The sequence below is a fragment of the Mesoplodon mirus genome, assembly GCF_964341445.2.
Source record: "Mesoplodon mirus genome assembly, contig: HAP1_SCAFFOLD_796, whole genome shotgun sequence".
Taxonomy (NCBI): domain Eukaryota; kingdom Metazoa; phylum Chordata; class Mammalia; order Artiodactyla; family Ziphiidae; genus Mesoplodon; species Mesoplodon mirus.
Window position 1 is genome coordinate 124,358 of NW_028295239.1, and position 19,393 is coordinate 143,750.

Sequence of the window (19,393 nt, forward strand, 5' to 3'; positions counted from 1 at the left end):
GCTGGGCTGTGAGGATGGGGACCAGGTGCCACCTGTGCCAAGGAAGCAGGCGTCTCACCTGGATTAGTCTCTGGGCTGTTGAAGGTGGACTGAAGGTCAGACAGTCCAGAGGCCAAGGGCCCCAGAGGAGGGGGGTGTGGGCACAGGTAGACCAGGAGCAGCTGCCCATCTGGTCAGGAGAGTCCAACAACCCAGGGCTTTCTGGTTCCTGGGGGGAGGAGAGGGCAGAGGCAGTGGGGGCCCAAAGACAGGTCTTGCTTCACCTCTGGATGGAGCCACTCAGGTGAGCCCAGGTTTTGAGGGATGAGTTAAAGGATGCAGGCTAGAGGGTCAGGGTTAGAGGATCAGGTTAGACGGTCTGAGTCAGGGTCAGGGTAAGGGTTGGGAGTTTACAGGTCAAGGTCGAGTATCTAGGGGTTAGGGGTTAGGAGCCTTAGGGTTTAGGATTAAAGATGAGGAGGTTAGGGTTAGGGAGTGAACAGTAGAGATTTGGGCGTTAGGGTTAGTGGGTTAGTGTTAAGCACAGCTGACCCACGGCCCCCCTAACCCCACACGTCTGAGTCCTGTAGGGTGGACAGGACTTGCCTGGGGTCACTCACGAGTGGGGGTTCACCTGGACCGCTGGTTATCTACCCCCATCCTGGAACCTGATGGCAGAAGAATGAAACGTCTGCTCAGGTCACTGACTGCTTCAAATCCAACTCAACCTCAGTCAACGGCTGTTAGGGCCTCAGAAGCCCACAGGGTTTCCTCCTACCATCTGAACTGGAGAGAGTAGTGCTGGCCCCACTTGGCCTGGGCAGCCCGGGTCCAGCACAGGCCTGACTGAGCTCACTCCATGGTCATGTTATGAATTTATACAGAACTTGGTGCAGCGACCTACCAGCCCCCAGGTGCTGCCTCCTGAGGGCTGCTGGGGCCCTCCTGGGAGTGCAGGCATCCTTTGTCCCATCTGAGTGGGCATCAATAGACATCAAGTCTCAGGACAGCCCTTGACCTCTGACCATCCAGGCAGTCATCTGTGGTCCTCCAGGTCAAGCCAGTCCGGTCCCTGTCAAGTCTCTGTGGCCAATTACTGAGCTGACCTTGCTGCTGGGCAATTGAACAGCTACCTGGGCAGCACAGACAGCCCTTTGGGAAGTTTCAGTTACTAACATGCATGTGGTTGAGAAAAGGGCCTCCCCCTCACAGGCCCATAGCCTGCCAAGTGAGGTAATAACCGTCTAAACATTTGAGTGTGTCCCTGACACAACAACCATACAGCAGACCATGGCCTTGCAATCCTTTGGGATTCCAGCTGTAACAAACTTTTGATATTCATACTCATTAAGAATCAAAGATACGGGAGCAACTGGGTCACCCAGTGGATAGTTTCACACTGAGGCCGCATGGTCTTGGAGAGCCACGTGCACCCATGTGGTCTCTGAAAGCTGCCAATGATGGATTCCATGATACGGCATAATCCTTGAGCCTCCCACTGCTTCACTGAGCAAGAATTTCCTAACCACCATAGCATTTAGTCTCTGCTCTTTGTAAAGGAGGGAGGAGACTGGATAAATGAGCAGAATTGTTCTTGGGGGATGGGTGAGTCATGTGGCCAGGGGGCAGGTGTGACTCCTGGGCTCCCGCCACCAGAGACATCAAGGAGGGCTGTGCCTTTTGCAAGAGGAAGAGGTTCTTGCTGTTGTGGACGGACAGCAAGAGCACTGGATGGGTGGCTGCAGCCCCTGACCCTAAATCAGCCCCTTCCTTCCTTGGCCTTCAGATCCCACAGCTGTGCAGTGGGCTGTCAGTGGTGTGGAATCTGCCGCTTTCCCCAATCCAGCATCTGTTCTCATGCCAAAGTCCAGAACCTCAGCTTTCCTTTGGGAACTTCTTACCTGTTTTCAGTCCAAACAGTTCCAGAGGGCTGATGCTACCCACCTTGAAGATGGGCATATGATCCACATCTAGCCAATCCCATGTTCCATCCTGTGGGTGCTCTGATGGGTTCAAGGACGATGCTATGATCCAAACCAGGCCAATGACGTTAATTTTATTTTATTTTTTGGCCATACTGTGCACGCGGGATTTTAGTTCCCTGACCAAGGATTAAACCTGTGCCCCCTACATTGGGAGCTCAGAGTGTTAACCACTGGACCACCAGGGAAGTCCCATCCCCTCATTTTCAAAACTGCTATGGATTTAAAGCACACAAGATGGTTGTGATATGAGTGGCCTTTTCAGTATGACTTCTTTGACTTAGAATGTTTTCAGTGTTTATCCATGTTGTAACATGGATTATCAGTGCTTCATTCATTTTTTTATTGTGGTTAAAAATACATAACATGGGGATGGGGGGCAAGTGGAGGGAACGGCCCAGATGCACACCATTCACGGACCCTCTGGACTGGAAGGACTGGTGAGAGCTGGAGCCCAGAAATCCGGGGATGGATAAGATGCAGCGTCCCCTCCAATTCCCGTAAGCGCCCCTTGCTCCATCCTGCACCCAAATACCTCAGCTAGGCCCTCTCCCCACTCTTGACACTCCAGACTCAGCCGGGACAGACCTCTGCAGCCGCCACTCCCCACCCTGCAGGGGAAGCTCAGAGGTCCTGTCCCCCTTTCCTCTGAGGGACTCTTTGGTGACCACAAAAGGATTTGGTCGCTCAGGACAAAGCTGGTAGAGGACAGTGGGATGGCTGTGCCCGGCGCGCCACGCTTCTTCCTGACCTTCGACTTGGACGAGACTATCGTGGACGAAAACAGCGACGACTCCGTCGTGCACGTGCCGCGGCGGGCCAGCGGCTGCCTGAGAGCCTGCGTGCCACCTAGCGCGAGGGCTTCTACAACGAGTACATGCAGCGCGTCTTCCAGTACCTGGGCGGCCGCGGGACCTGCGCGCCATCTACGAGGCCATCCCCCTGTCGCCCGGCACGGGCGAGCTGCTGCAGTTTGTGGCCAAGCAGGGTGCCTGCTTTGAGGTTATTCTCATCTCAGATGCCAACACCTTTGGCGTGGAGAGTGCGCTGCGCGCCGCCGGCCACCACGGCCTGTTCCGCCACATCTTCAGCAACCCGTCGGGGCCCGACCCTTGGGGGCTGCTGGCGCTGCAGCCCTTCCACGCGCACAGCTGCGCTCGCTGCCCTGCCAACATGTGCCAGCACAAGGTGCTCAGCGACTACCTGCGCGAGCGGGCCCACGACGGCGTGCCCTTCGAGCGCCTTTTCTACGTGAGCGACGGCGCCAACGACTTCTGCCCCACGGGGCTGCTGGCAGGCGGCGAAGTGGCCTTCCTGCGCCGCCGCTACCCCATGCACCGCCTTATGCAGGAGGCGCAGAAGGCCAAGCCCAGCTCCTTCCGTGCCAGGGTGGTGCCCTGGGAAACCTCCACCGAAGTGCGCCTACACCTGCATCAGGTGCTGAGGATGTGGCCTGCAGGGGCCACCCGGGCGGGGAGGGCGTGGGGCGGTGGGGGTCGGGAAAGAGAAAGCTAGTTTTATTATTCCCTTTCCCTTTCGTTTCGGTATATCCCTCCGGGATTTCCCGGAATCCGAGGTTGGTCCATTTGGGGACTGGAGGAGGGAGTTGGGAGCTGTCCCCATCTGTGCAGTTAACCCAGCTCGGCTGCCTCCCCCAGTTCCACTGCAAGCGAATTCTGGAGTCTGGCCGCAGCAGCATGGCACGCATATCTGAGCAGGCAGCAGTGTTTCCACAAACCTTGTCCTCTCAGTTGGGAGGACGGGGTTCCCTGTCAGGGTAGAGAAGAAACATGTTCCGCCGCGTTGCGGTTAACTGTTGCCTTGGGCTGCGTGGCCTCCCTCCTCCAGTCTTCTGTCCAGAGGACCCAGGCCCCGAAATGTTTCCCCCCACCTCCCCCGCACTGGACTCCCCACAGAGAGAGGTGATGCTCCCTGCCAACGGTCCCAGGCCTAGATCTTGCTTTACCTACTGTGGCTCTATACTACACTCCTTGCCTCCCCCAACCCCACCCTGTAAGCATCCCCACAGGATAAAAAGCTAGAGGAAACGGTCACCTGTTGGTGGAAAGAGGTAGCACACTGTCCCGGGGCTCGGGTCTGGCCAGCCAGGGACCTCACAGAGCCCGAAGATGTCTCCTTGCACCCCAGCCTCGTCTATGTATGCAGCAAGAAACCAGGGACTTAACCAAAGTCACCCCACTGACTGGGCCTTTTGAGTCCCCCTCCTCCCGTATGGAACAGAAAGCCATGATGCTGTAAAGCAGAGCCAGTGGAAACCCAAGGCCCACCTCCCTCTTTTGGAGTTTCAGAGCTGTGAAGGAGGTGAAGGGGCAGAGGTGAGCGAGGTGTCTCACGCTGCCGTCTGGGGGATGAGGGCGAGGTGAGCTCTGCTCTCAGCCCCACCTAAGTGAGGGAGCTGGTCCCCACTCTTGGAGGAGTGCCCAGCCTGGGGCACCAAGACTGAATACACAACAAAGCAGGCAACAGGCAAAAGAGCAGGGTGCGGCCCACCTTCGCAGAGGGGCACAGGGGTCTAGTGTGGAGGGCTCAGTGAGCACCGAGGAGATGGGAGATACTGCTGCTTAGGGCAGGCAGAGGAGGCTCAGTTAGCAGGAGCCTTACAGGTGGGTTGCCTTTCAGTCCCTCGGCCCGCTAGCCCTCCAGGGCAATCATCAGGAGGTCATCAGAATTTTATTCAAAGTTGGCACTTGCAGCTGGAGACCCTGTCTTGCATGGCGTAAGGGCCCCCTGTGGATAAGGTCACCAAGCTCCTTGGCTTCCAGTTCTTTCCTGTCTCCAGCAGGCCTCTGGGTGCCTCCTCTTTCTTTACCCGGACGCCTTCCCACTGCAATGGGGGAAAGGAAGAGACACAGCTCACAGCCCAGGAGGCGTGCCGGTCTGGTCCAGTCTTGACTGGAGCAGGCTTTGGTGTGGGACTCAAGAGGCTCACTCAAGGCGGTGTTTGGGCTCAGCATCCCAGAGATCCCAGGTTGTCAGCAGCTGGGCTGCGCATAGTTCCTGGGGAAGAATCCAGACCCCTCTGAGCCGATGCCCTCACAGCAGCCATCGGAGTAGTGGCGGGTGATGCAGATAATGGTGCCCTCAGAGAAGGAGAGTTCATTGTCCTTCTGGCGGGTGTATGGGTACAGTGTCATTACTGCAGGGCGGGAGGCGAGGGGTGCCATGAGACGTGCCTCCTGCCCCGCCACAGGGATGCTTGTGCCCACATACTGGACTCTAGGGGGCAATGTGGGGAGTGGGGCAGGAGATGCCTTCTTCAAAGCCCCAGGACTCCTCCCCAGCTGAGCTAATATTCAGTATCAGGCCAGCTGCTTCCCTCCTCTGTGGGGGTGCGGTGGCGTGGAATAAAAGGCTCCACAAGTGTGACACAAGCCATCCCCTCCACTCCAAGAAACTTCAGTGTTTGAGAGCAGGGCCCCAGGATCTACCCATGTTTTGTAATCTGCTTTCAGCCCCCGTTCATCCTGGTCTTTCCACAATGTCTCTGGCAGGTGCTGGAGGTATTGCTCAGTAGGTGCTCTAGTAGGTGCTCAGTAAATACAGCAACATTGAACAGTGTAGACTTGGCCGAGTGAGCCTTGGGCAAGTCACTTAGTTTAACCTCTCAGGCTCAGCTTCGTCTGTTAAATTGGAGTGTGAAGATCCTAGGAGGTTAAGTAAAAGTGAGAAAATGGATGAGAAGCTTCGACTCTGGGGTCTGGTATAAAGCAGGGGCTAAATTATGTTAAAACCCCCCACATAACATTTACCATTTAAATCATTTTGAGCATACAGTTCTATGGCATTAACTACATTCACGTTGTTGTACAAATAGTCTCAGCATCCACCTCCGGAAGTTATTTTCCCTATGGAAAATTCTGTACCAGTTTCTCTAAATTTTTGCCAACATTTGTTATTTTTAGCTTTCTTGATTGTAGGCTTTCTAGTGTGGAGGGGTCGGCGTTGTGGTGTTAACTTGCATTTCATCACGACTAATGACGATTAACATCTCTTCATGTGCTTGCTGACCATTTGTATGTCTTATCTGGAGAAGGGTCTTTTGAAGCCCTTTTTCCATTTAAAACATTGGGTTGTTTGCCGAGTCCTGCCAAGCGCTCCTCCTGGCGGCGTTGGTGTCGGTGAGTCCAGCCTGGAGCCGTCTCCGCGCTGCAGGGGCCCGCGCCCCGGGTCATCGCTAGCTGCCTCTCAGGAGAGGAGACGCCCGCCCCCCGGCGCCCGTTCCTGGAGCGCCGAGATCGTGCTGCGCCGCGCGGACGCGGCGCCGGCGGGGCGGGTCTTGCTAGGCATTGGGTGCGGGTCACCTGAGCGCGGCGGCAGACTGCGCGCCTCTCCCGGAGGAGAATGTCCTGCAAGTGGGCGTTCCGGCGCCCGTGCCTGGAGCGCCGTGATTGTGCTGCGCCGCGCGGACGCGGCGCCGCCGGGGCGGGTCTTGCTCGGCATTGGCTGTGGGTTACCTGAGCGCGGCGGTGGTCTGCGCGCCTCTGCCGGAAGAGAGTGTCTTGGAAGTGGGCGTCCCGGCCAGAGCGCACCTGGCGCGGGGCGTCCTCGGGGCTCCTCGCCGTCGGCGCCACGCGAGCTGGCGGGGGTCTACGGAGCCAGCGCCCGGCGGCTGGGAATGACCCATCCCGTGGGTCCCTGGCACCCCAGCGGCATCCGAGCGCGGAGCGGAGGGAGTCTAGGGAGCCAGCACCCGGCTGCTGGGAACGACCCGTTCCGTGGGTCCCTGGCACCCCAGCGGCATCCGAGCGCGGAGCGGAGGGCTGCGGACCGCAGGTAAGGGGACAGGGGTTGGTGGGGGTGGGTGGAGGAAGGAACGAGGAATTACACCAGAGCTGTTTGGTACAGGGGCAGAAACAGAAAACTCAGACGTACCACTGCAGAGGCCATGGGAGTTAAGTTGTAAATGCTGCTGGCTTTCAGTAGCCTGCAGCCATTCTCTTCTGTAGCTGATGGGATACAAAGCTCTACTGGGTTCTTTGCACGGGATAGTCTTGTTTTGCAGAAATTCAGCTCAGAGCCATCCTTGATGTGTAAGTGTAAGGTCGGATCTTAACAAACGGCATCGCGAAACAGAGGAAAGCTTCAAGTGAGCTTTATTAGGGGGCGCTCCCGGGCGAGGTTCACTGGTCCGAGAGAAAGGGACCAGAGAAGTCGCCCCCGGGCGAGGGCAGGGCAAGACTTTATAGGGGAAGAAGGGAAAGGGGTGTGGTGAATCTGGGAGGGCGCAGGGAATTCCTTATCTGGTGGTCTCTTCGGGTGTCGTGGCACTATCTGGTGCCGATTACATCAGTCTTGGGACCGCTAGTCCCGTCCCTCGAAAGGCGGGAAGGCTGGGCCGGGTGGAAATCCCCCAGGTCAGTTCCTGGAACTGGGTGGTCCGGAATGTCTCCAGGTCAGTTTCTGGAACTGGGTGGTCCGGAGAGTTTCGGTCTGATGCAACCTGTGAATCTGATTGCGTCCCCCTGCCTCGGGCCAGTTGGCCTTACATCCCGACATCTTTGGTGTAATGGGGCGGTGTTCCGATCTCTGGCTACTTCATGCTGAATGGGGGCGTCGAAAGGGGAGTCGGGCGACCAGAGGTCCGAGGCTTAGGGGAGACCAGTGGGGGTTTCTGTAGGAAGTAAGGTGTAAGGACCGAAGAACATTTGGTTTGTGGCCACCCGAGAGACTTCCTCCATGCGCCGACGAAGGAACCTAAGAAAACGGGGGGCAAACATGAGCAAGATACAGATGAGAATTAAGGGGCCTCAGATTGGTGTTAGCCAGGTATAGAGGGTGGATCGCCACCAATCGGGAATTGGGGAGGCGGACTGTTGGTGTTTGCGTTGGAGTTCTTCTCTTAAGCGATGGAGGGCATTTACAGCAGCATTCCTCCTGTAGGAAGAGGCAGGTACCTCCTTTGTCGGCCGTCAGGAGATCCAGGGCTCGTCGATTCTGGAGAGCGACTCGGGCTATGGAGGTGATTTGGCACTGGAGAGAGGAGATGGAGGCGGCGGAGCCTTCAATGGCTAGCTGGAGTTTATGTTCTAAGTCGCGGGATGTTGAAACACTATGTGTTAGAGCTCCTTCCCGCCCCCCGAGGCCTGCAGCGACCAGGGAGGAGGCGAGAGAGATGCCTGCGACCAGAGGAAGAAAGATAGCTCTTTTTTGTCGGGTAAAGGGCGGCGTGATTAGCGAGGAAAATTCATCTTGGCTATACAGTGTGAGTTGTGGGACGAGAGTAACGGGGATACATGGGAAGGGGGAGGAAGAATTGATCTCTTTTGTGAGGGAACCATTGCACCAAAAAAACATGCCTGGTGGTGCTTCAATTGATGTTTTTACCGTGAGGGATGTGTTGCAAAGAAACCCAGTATCAGCTAGATTTGGGCGGCTGCCGTAACAGATGGTGAGATTTTTTTGAATCAAGGAATATGGGGACTTTTAACGGGGAAAAAGGTGGGTTTTGGGATGTGTAGGAAGTAGAATTGAAGGGCTGGTCGAGTGGGACAGCAGCCAAGGGTGGACGGCCAAGCGAGGCACATAGAAAGCAGTCGGAGATGTTACCTATTCCTGTGTGGTTGAGTATCTGTAGTGTTTGTTTGGTCAGTTCGGCTGCTGCTGCTAGGGCCCGAAGGCATGGTTGCCATCCCTGAATGGTTGGGTCTAGCTGTTTGGAGAGGTAAGCCACGGGGCGGTAGGAAGGCCCTACAGGCTGGGCAAGGAGTCTAGTGGCTATTCCGGCCCGTTCATCCACAAAAAGGTGAAAAGGTCGGTTTGGGTTGGGCAGAGAAAGGGGAGAAGATATCAGAGCGTTACGGAGGGTGAGAAAGGCCTGTTGAACGGCGGAAGGAGAGGTGAGGGGTCCTTGAGGGGTTTCCTTAGCGGCTAGATATAAGGGTTTAGCGAGGAGAGCAAGGTTAGGGATCCAGTGTAGGAAAAATCCTATAAGGCCCAAAAAGGAGAGAATTTGTTCCGCTGTTTCCGGAGGCTGGAGTTCACAGATAATCCGGGTGCGATCGGCTGTTATATCTTTTGTGGTGGGAGTAAGGTGGAGCCCCAGGTAGGTTACAGAAGATACAGATAACTGAGCCTTGGCTGGGGAGACCCGATAACCGCGAGAGCCAAGGTAATTGAGGAGATCTGCAGTATGTTGTCTTGAGAGGCTGAGAGATGGGCTACAAAGGAGGAGGTCATCTACATATTGAAAGAGTGTGCTGGGGGTACGGGAGCAGGAAGTGAGGTCTTGTGCCAGCGCCTGACCGAAGAGGTGAGGACTCTCGCGGAAGCCCTGGGGAAGAACTGTCCAGGTGAGCTGACTGGAAGTATGAGTATCTGGATCCGTCCAGGTAAAGACGAAGAGGAAATAGGAGTCGGGATGTAGGTGGATAGTGAAAAAGGCATCTTTGAGATCCAGAACCGTAATGTGGGTTGTGGATGGGGGGATATGGGAGAGCAAGGTGTATGGGTTTGGTACTACTGGGTGGAGAGGGATTATGGCTTCATTGATTAGTAGGAGGTCCTGGACTAGGTGATAATCCCCAGAGGCCTTGCAGACAGGCAGGATGGGGGTGTTTCAGGGAGAGTCACTGGGGATAAGGAGTCCCTGGTTTGGAGTCCTTTGATAATAGGTTGTAGGCCCCTAAGGTGAGTCTCAGAGATGGGAAACTGGGGCCTTGATGGAAATTTGGAGGGGTCCTTTAGGCGGATGAGGACGGGGGAATGGTGTGTTGCTATTATGGGCTTAGAAGCATCCCAGACATGGGGATTGATTGGGTTCCGTGTGATTGGAAGAGGGGGGTAGAGGGGGAGGGTTCTAGAGACAGGCCGAGAAGAGGAAGCAGGAGTTGGGAGGAGGGGACCTTAGGGTCAAGTCTGTCCAGCTGGAGGGAGGCCCCTAAGTGGAAAAGGACATCTCGGCCTAGCAAGGGAACTGGGCAGGATGGTATGACTAAGAAGGAATGAGTAAAAGGGAGTCCTTTGATATGACATGGGAGTCGACCGGTCTGGAGTGGGAAGGATGGTTTGCCATCAATACCCATGACCGAGATCTGGGAAGGAGAAACTGGCTCGGAATAAGTAGGCAGGACCGAATAGGCAGCCCCTGTGTCCACCAGAAGTGAAATGGACTTATCCGCTACCTGTAGCATTACCCTGGGCTCGGTGAGGGTGATGGGGGTCTTCGAGTCCGGGTGCCGTCAGTCGTCAGCCAATCCCAGCAGTTCGAGTGGTAATGCCATTGGGTCGGCCTGCCCCCCACGTGGAGATGCTGAGGGAGGGCCAGTCGTAGGGCAGTCACTCTTCCAGTGGCCCATTAACCCGCAGCTGGGACAGGACTTAGGAGGTCGGGGATTGGGACATTGGCGAGCCCAGTGGCTTTCTTTTCTGCATTTGAAGCAGGCCCCCGGCGGGGTTGCCTTTTGCGGACCCCAAGGATGCTGTGATACATGGGAGATGGCCGGCCTTAGGGCGGCTACAAGAGGTTGGGTTTGGAGGGCCACCTTCTGGTGCATCCAAGCCTGTCAGCTGGATCCTGCCAAATCCTCAGGGCCATTGTAGACTTTAAAGGCCATCTTTACCAGATCTCGAATAGGGGTTTGAGGGCCGTCTTCTGCCCGTTTTAATTTCTTTCGGATGTCCGGGGCTGATTGGGTGATAAAATGGGTGGCTAGGACCGCTGCCCCTGCCAGGGTGTCGGGATCCATTTGGGTGTAGAAAGTTAAGGCCGCTGTAAGGCGATTGAGAAAGATAGCTGGATTTTCGTTAGGTTCTTGGATTATCTCTTTAGTTTTTCAAAATTGACTACCTTATGAGCAGCAGCCTGCATGCCAGCCAGGAGGCACTGGATCATGAGGTCGTGTTTATGACGGCCATCTTGGCCATCCTGATAAGTCCAGCCTGGATTGGTACCAGGTACAGCAGTCACTCCGACAGGCATGGAGTTGTCGGTAAGGTGAACCTGATCTGCATGGTTTCGGGCAGCAGTTTGAATTCTCTTTCCCTCTCATCAGGGGTCAGAGTAAAAGATAGGATCACAAAGATATCATACCAGGTTAGATCGTAAGCTTGAGAGAGGTAGTGAAATTATTTGATGTAGCGGGAAGAGTCGGCAGAAAAGGAGCCTAATCGCTTTTCTATTTGAGAGAGATCTTGGAGGGAAAAGGGAACATGAACTCTAACTAATCCTTCCGCTCCTTCTACCTCCCTCAGAGGGCAGAGGAGATTTGGATCTTGGGAGTCGGGAGAGCGTGTATGTGCACTAATTGGCGAAGCAAGGGGCGAGGGAGGAGAAACCGTTGAGGGAGGCGGGGGAGCGGTTGGATGGGCCGGAGCGGCTGCGGGATGAGGAGGGACCGCTTCAGGGTTGGGTGGAGGCTGGAGAGGAGCTCTGGAGGGGGGAGAGGCGAGAGATTCGGGTGGGTCGCCTAGTGGAGAGGAGTCATCATCAAAAGAAATTAGGGGCTTGGATGTAGGAGATGTCTGTTTGGCAAGAAAGATCTGGGAAGTGAAACAATCGACGTAGAGGGAGGGGCGGGAGCGTAAATACCAGAAGGCCTGAACATAGGGGACCTCGGATCATTTGCCCATCCTGCGGCAGTAATTATCTAGATCACAGAGGATGTTAAAATTGAAAGTCCCTTCAGGAGGCCATTTGGATTGATTGTCTAGAGGATATTGTGGCCTGGCCACAGTGGAATAGAAAATAAGCCGTCGGCAACGGAGAACTTGGGAGAAACCGAGGGCTGTAAAAATTGGCTAGGAGACACCCCAGGGGTGTCTTAGAATCTGGTTTCGATTCTGAGGTTCCCATGACCCCCAGTCTGTCCTTGAGTGAATGGAGAAGGAGAGAGGCGTGCCTGGTCTCAGTCTCCAATTCACGGCAGGTCGGAGGGCAGTCAGGTGATTGGGACGTCTCCACAGTTCCATAGACCTCACTTGCTATATGGTCGGTCTTTTGATATATGTATTTAATAGGTATTTGTACACGTATGGTAACCCTAATCTTAATTTTTCCATTCACCCCACCTATCCTTTTAGATAAGCATACTTCTAAGTCTGTGAGTGTCTTTCTCTGTGGAAATATGTTCATTTGTGTTAGTTATTAGTTAACACCTATAAGTGATACCATAGGATATAGGTTTTTGCTTTCTGACTTACCTCATGTTCTGTGATTATCTCCAAGCTCATCTACGGTGCCTCAAATAGCAGTGTTTCATTGTTTTCCATGGCTAATATTCTGTTGTATAAATAGACCACTTCTTCTTTATCTGTTCATCTGTTGATGGACCTTTTGGTTGCTTCACTGTCTTGGCTATTGTGAATAAGGCTGCAGTGCAGATTTTGCAGCCCAGGTCTTCTCGATTCAGGTCTCAGGTGAGAGGCCCAGTGGTGTGACTGCTGGATTGAATGGTACCTCAATTTTTATTTTAATTGCAGCTCCCTTCTGTTCTCATTATTGGCTGTTACCACTTTACATCTTACCAGAAGCTAGAGGGTACACAGTTCTCTAAAACCCCTTCAATATTTATTGTTTGTAGTCTTTTTGCTGATAGCCAGTTGACTGGTGTGAGTTGAAACCTTTTTGTAGATTAGATTTGCATGAGTCTAATAATTACTGAGGTTGAGCTTTTATCCATTTTCCTTTTTTTAAAAGAGAGTGAGCCAAATTAACCTCTTCATATAATTTTCTTGAAAAATTTGCAGTTTTGAATTTTTTTGTCCATTCCCTACCTCCGCACAGTTGTTTAGGGCAGGTGTCCTTTACAGCCCTGAGTCCTTGTGAATGTTAAGTGACCATTAGCTGTGGGTTTAAAGCCGCTCTTGTGGGAAACGGCCACAAGGCGGCAGCATTTCTACATTTCCAACTCTGGGTTTTTGGGCAACAGAGCTTTCCTGGAAATTGTGTTAGTAAGCAGCAAATTAGAGTGGAATGTGCCAGCGCAAAGCCCCAAGAGCATATATATCCTAAATTGTTTGCTTTTTAAATTTAATTTTTATTAATTATCAGAGCAAATTTGATAAAAATGTAGATTCTCCTAGGTGTACAGTTTCTGATTCATCCTATCAATGTATCTGTCTATTCCTCTTTGGATCCTTTCCCGTGTATATTATAGAGTGTTGAGTAGACCTCTCTTCGTATTCCATAGGTATTGTGTGATTATATATTTCATATGTATTAGTACATGTCTGTTAACCCCCATATCCTAATTCATACATTCCTTACACCTTTCCATTTGGTTAAACATAATTTGGTTTTCTGAATCTATGTGTGTCCTTCTCTTGGAAATTATTTCATGGGTATCAATTTTTAGGTAACACCTGTAAGTGATGTCATAGGATGTCTGTCTTTCGGTTTCTTTCTTACTTCAAGTTGGGTGATTATCTGTAGATCCTTCTATGGTGGTGCCAACGGCACTGTTCCATGCTTTTTCATGGCTAATATTCCATTGTGTACATGGACGACTTCTTCTTGGTGCATTTTTCTGTTGATGGACATTTTGGTTTCTTCCAGGTCTTGGCTATGGTACATGTTGCTGCAGTGCAGGATTGCCAGCCTGTGTCTTTTTGATTCTGGTCTACTCATGTGATAGGCCCATGAGTGGGCCTACCAGATCACATGGTAGCTCCATTTTTACCCTTAAACGCACCTCCAATCTGGTCTCACTACTGGCTGTTACCAGGTTTCATCCCACCAGCAGCTAAAGGGTACACAGTTCTCTAAAACCCCTTCAGCATTTATTCTTTTAGACTTTTTTTGCTGATAATCATTCTGACGGCTGTGAGGTGAACGTTTTCGTACACTGGACTTGCATGGCTTTATTAATTCCTGATGTTCAGCCTTTTTCCGTTCCCATTTTTTTAACAAAAAAGGAAAGGAAAAGAAACAGAAGCCAGATGTGCATAAATTATGCCTCTTGAAACTGTCGTTTTGAAATATGGACGTCTTTTAAATTTTTTGGTCGATATATGACCCCAGGATTTGTTTTCAGGGCAGGTGTCATTTACAGGCCTGTAATGATTTTGAATATCCACTGACCATTAGTGCTGGGATTAAAGCTGCTGTTGTGTGGAACGGCCACAAGGTGGCAGCAGTTCTTCCTCACCAAATCTGGTTACTATGGCAACAGAGCCTCAATGGAAGTCGTGTTCTAGATTGGAATTTAAAATGGAATGTGCCAGGAGAAAGCCCCTCAAGTTTGTCTCACTACTTCTTGTTCGTGTTTTTAATTTTTAATTTTTTATTACAGCAAGTTTGATTACGTTTGGCTTGTTGTAGGTGCAAGATGTGGTTCTTTTATACATAAATATATGTCTATTCTTCCTGGGATCCTTTTCCCATGTACGTTATGACAGAATGTTGAGTAGTCTTCTCTTGGTATTCCGTAGGTCTTTGGTGATTATATATTTCACCTGTGTTTGTATACGTCTGTTAACCCCAATATCCTAATGTATCCAATCCTCACACCTTTCCATTGGTGAACCATAAATTTGTTTAATGAATCTCTGATAGCCCTTCTCTGTGGGAATATCTTCACTGGTATCAATTTTTAGGTAACACCTATAAGTGATATCATACAATATGTGTCTTTCTCTTTCTGACTTACTCCAGGTTGTGTGATTACATCTAGAATCATCTACGGTGCTGCACAGGGCAATGTGTCCTTTTTTTCCTTGGCTAATATTTTGTCTGTACTTGTACCAGTTCTTCTTTGTCCACTCATCCGTTGCTGGACTTTTTGGTTACTTCCATATCTTGGCTATTGTAATACTGTGCAGTGCACATTTGCCTTCCTGTGCCTTTCCAATTCTGTCTTCTTTGGTTATAGGTCCAGGAATGGGCCTGCTGGTTTATATTGTAGCTCAGTGTTTACCTTTTAAAGGCATCTCCATTCTGTTCTCATTAGTGGCTCTTTCCAGGGTACATCCCACTGAAAGTTGAGGGTATGCATTTCTCCACAACACCTTCAGCATGCATGCATTCATTCATTCATTCATTTATTTATTTATTTTCGTTTGTTTGTTTTGCGGTACACGGGCCTCTCACTGTTGTGGCCTCTCCCGTTGCAGAGCACAGGCACCCGCGGCATGTGGGATCTTCCCAGAACGGAGTACGAACCCGCGTCCCCTGCATCGCAGGTGGACTCTCAACCACTGCGCCACCAGGGAAGCCCCAGCATTTATTGATTATGGGTTTCGTGCTGAAGGTTATTCTGAGGGGTGTGAACTGATACCTCTTTGTGGTTGAATTTCCGTGTGTCTCATAATCCCTTGACATTAAGCTTTAAGGCATGTCCTTCTTATTTTTCAAGCTGTGATTACAGCTTAGCTCTTCAAAGTGTTTTCTTAAAGTATGTGTCACATTTTGAAATTTTTTGGCCATTACCTCCCTCAAGACATTTTGAGGGCAGGTTTCATTTACAGCCCTGCAGTACTTGTTCACATGAAGTGACCATTAGCACAGGCTTTAAAGCTGCTTTTGCAGGTAATGGCCAGAGGGTGGCAGCCTTTCTAAGTTCCCCACGCTGGTACTAGGGAAACAGACCTTCCTGCCAGTGGTGTTCCTCGGTTATAAATTAGAGAAGAATGTGCCCAGATAAACCCCCAAATGCTTACGTCTCCTTACTTATGTTTGTTTTTAAATTTAATTTAAACTTTTTATTGGAGTAATATTCCATTGTGTACATAGACCACTGCTTCTTGGTGCACTCCTCTGTTGATGGACATTTTCGTTGCTTCCAAGTGTTGGCTATGGTAAGTATTGCTGGAGTGCAGAATTGCCAGTCTGTGAGGTTTTGATTCTCATTTTCTCAGGTGACAGGTCCAGCAGTGGGTATGACTGATTGCCTGGTAGCGCAATGTTTCCCTTTTCAAAGCACCTCCATTGTGTTTTCATTAGTGGCCCATACCACATCCCCCTTAGAACGGAGGGTACGCACTTCTCCACAATCGCTTCAGCATTTATTGCTTGCAGCATTTTTGCTAATGGCCATTCTGACTGCTGTGAGCTGATAGGTTTTTGTAATTTGGGTTTGCGTGTCTTTACAAATACCAAAAATTCATCATTTTTCCAAGCCGTTTTTGTTTCTGTTTAAAAAAAAGGAGAACAAAGTGTGCATACAATATACCTCTTGAAATTGTCTTCTTGGAAGGTTTCCCTCTTTTGAATTTCTTATTCGGTTTTCGACCCCAGGAATTTTTTGGTGGACAGGTGCCATTACAGAACTGCACGTTTGGTGAATAGTTAGTGACCATTAGCAGTGGGTTTAAAGCTGCTGTTGTGTGAAACGGTCACAAGGAGGCAGCATTTCTTCATTCCCCAATCTGGGTAGTAGGGCAGGAGAGCCTTTCTGGAAGTCGTGTTCCTAGGTTGTAAATTAGAATGGAATGTGCCAGGAGAAACCCCCATAATTTTATGTCTCATTACTTCTTATTGGTTGTCTTAATTTTTGTAATCGGGGTAATGATTAGAATATTGTTTGCCCTAGTTGTACACAATCTGGCTCATTTGTACATTATATCTGTCTATTCATATACAGATCCTCTTCCCATGCAAAATATTACACAGTGTTCCGTAGACCTCCCTTGCTCTATGGTCGGTCTTTGTGACACATGTATATAAAATGTATTGGTATATGTAACACTGATCTTAATTTATCCATTCCTCCCACCTTTCCTTTTAGATAAGTATAGTTTTTTCCTACATCTGTGAGTGTCTTTCTCTGTGGAAATATCTTCCTGTGGGTCAGTTATTAGATAACGCCTATAAGTAATATCATAGGATATAGGTCTTTTGATTTCCAACTTACCTCATGTTCCATGATTATCTCTAGGCTCATCTGTGGTGCCTCAAAGAGCGGTAATTCATTGTTCTCCATGGTGAATATTCCATTGTGTACATGGACCTCTTCTTCTTTATCCATTCACCTGTTGATGGACATTTGGGTTGCTTCACCATCTTGGCTATTGTGAATAAGGCCGCAGTGCAACTGATACAGCCTGTGTCTTCCCGATTCTGGACTTCTCAGGTGAGAGGCCTAGCAGTGGGCCTGCTGTGTCGAATGGAAAACGTAGGGAGTAACCAGGCAAAGTCAGTTACCATGGCAGCCCTGGGAAAAACATTATCAAGTGACACTAACACTCCCAGGAGCCTACATTTGTTTCCACAATAAGTAAACCTTTCTCATTTCTAAAGTACTATACTGTGAAATATGCATCTCAGTCACAACTAGAGGTTACTCAGTGTCTGCTGTGAGTGGGAGGAAAACAGAAGGGCCTTACACAGTACCTAAAGCAATGACAAGAAGAAACTAGGGTCCATGGGCAGAGACAGACAGGCTCAGTCAGGCTCCTATCACTATGACATTCTGAGGAGATCACGTTGTAAGGGCTCGAGCACGAGAAAGCAGCCACTAACCAGCTACCCTGTCTCAAATAGTTGGAGAAAGTCAATGCAAATACATACCTATGTATTCTTCTTTTCTGATCATTCTTTCAGTGTAGCCCTTCTGGCTTTGTGCAAAGCGATTCTTTGTTTTGTACCTGAAAAATGAGTGGCACATGTAAATGGATGAAACTTGTCAGAGCAGACATCCAAGGAGCTCTTCAGCTAACGAACGAGGAGCTCCGAGTTCTGGGAAAGAATCGTAAAAGTAGTGTAGAATCACAGTATCTTAGAGCATCCTTTATATCAACTCCCCTCTATCATATCACCAGTCACTGGTCATCAGCCTATACATGAACTTTGCAGTGACAGAAAACCCAGCACTCTCTAGACAGATCTAGGCATTTCTAGTTGCTACAGCAGTCTATATCAAATTCAGAATCTGACTCCCTGTCATGCATCAGTCCCAGTCTGCCTTCTGCAATGGTACACCCCATGGCACACCTCATCTCTTTTCCATCTGGCACATTTCCCAAACACATGAGGACAATTTTGTTCTTCCTAAAGCTCTCTTCTCCCACGTCACCCTCCTAAACCACTCCTTCCTGTGTTTATGACTTTGAGGAGCCCCCAAGGTTTTCTCATCCCAAGGCCATGACAAGCAATGGCATCAGTGTGCCTGCTACACATTCTGGGAAAGGGGCAGGGCCACACAAGGGTCTGGCAAATGTGACTGACTACCTGAGGTGAGAGTACATGGGACAACCTCAGCCTCTCTTCAGTCCTCAGCCTCTATCCAAGGTTTCTCCATAGCACGCTATTGACATTTGGGGCCAGATAATTCTTTTGGGGTGGTGGGGAGGGCTGTCCTATGCCTTGTACGATATGTAGTAGCATCCTGGCCACTACCCACTAGATGTCTGCAGCACCGCCCCCCCCCCACACCCCGGATGTGACCAAGAAAACTGTCTCCAGCCATTGTCAAACGTTCTGGAGGACGGGTGAGGGCAAGATCACCCTCACTCAAGAGCCACTGCTCTTTCCAATGACTCTGTTCACCCATGAGGACTCAAAACCCTCTCCTCTGCTGGCTTAGCATTCAACTCTCCAGAACGTCTATCGTGTATCAAAATGCTATTTGAAATTTGATAGTATTTATCTCTATAACGGTGTCTGATGAAAGTAAAACCCTTTCGCCAGATGTTAAGAACCTCCCAGGTGATTAATCCACGTTTACCTTATCTCCTACCCAAGACACTGGAAATTACAGAAATGATCGGACACCCATTTTCGGTATCCGTTCAGGAAGTACCTGTTGTCTAAGGCTTTTTGGCAACCTGAACAACTGAATTAAAGTAAAATATTCTGCCTGACCGTGGCTTTGTGAGACAAGACACAAACCTGTAGCAGGACCCTCCTCTCTGCTGTTTACGGAATTGAGGTATCTGACTGGAAAGCCGTTGGAGGTGAACTACCCAAGAAAGCAGTGGGTTCAGGATGAGAATTTGGAAAGGGTGACAAGGGAGGGGAGAATGAACCTCAGCTGAAAAGAAAGGGGAAAAGTACCAAGAGATGAGTTCTCTTGACTGAAGAGAAGATACGCTGAAAGCCATCAGCTTGCCCTCGGGGCCCTCAGCTCTCTGGGGAGCTCTAAGGGAAGGGTGAGCCTGGACCTACGACTCCGGACTCCTGGTCTCGGCCCCCAGGCCTGACGCATTCACTCAGACGCTCAATAAATACTTGTATTCAAAGACCTTACACGGGGACCACATCTGGGAAAACATCGCCGCACCCTCATCATAAGTCACAGGGGGAGACCCGAACTGGCCAAGCCATGACAGGAGCTGTGAGGGCGACAAAAGAGCACGGCAGGGATCGGACATCGGATCGCCAGAAGCCCTCCGCCCTCCTGGTTCGTAATGCCAGGGCCCCATCGCCGCGCATCGCCGGACCCCGGTCCTGCCTCCGCCGCGCACCCTTCCCCAAGGTTGGCGGGGGTCTGGAGTCACCATCCCCGGTTCGGACCTACACACCTCGCCGCTGCTAAGCT

General features: G+C 50.8%; 1 protein-coding gene, 1 long non-coding RNA gene and 1 pseudogene across 3 annotated transcripts; 2 read left to right on the forward strand and 1 right to left on the reverse strand.

Annotated features, from left to right (window-relative positions):
* Positions 1–2,655: 2,655 nt before the first annotated feature.
* LOC309797611 (phosphoethanolamine/phosphocholine phosphatase-like) lies at positions 2,656–3,905 on the forward strand (annotated as a pseudogene). The gene has a single exon. The product of its transcript is annotated as a phosphoethanolamine/phosphocholine phosphatase-like (transcript).
* A 788-nt stretch (positions 3,906–4,693) lies between these two features.
* On the forward strand, positions 4,694–19,370 carry LOC309797612 (uncharacterized protein; the record flags this gene model as incomplete). The annotated part of the gene is made up of 3 exons (XM_082646087.1): positions 4,694–4,698; positions 6,135–6,755; positions 18,544–19,370. 3 exons carry the CDS (start codon positions 4,694–4,696, stop codon positions 18,548–18,550), a joined length of 633 nt encoding a protein of 210 aa, XP_082502213.1. The 3' UTR covers positions 18,551–19,370.
* Positions 7,059–13,813, reverse strand: LOC309797610. The gene is made up of 2 exons (XR_014292733.1): positions 12,120–13,813; positions 7,059–7,952 (listed from the first exon to the last, which is right to left on the reverse strand). It is a non-coding gene; the product is annotated as an uncharacterized lncRNA (long non-coding RNA).
* Positions 19,371–19,393: the final 23 nt, after the last annotated feature.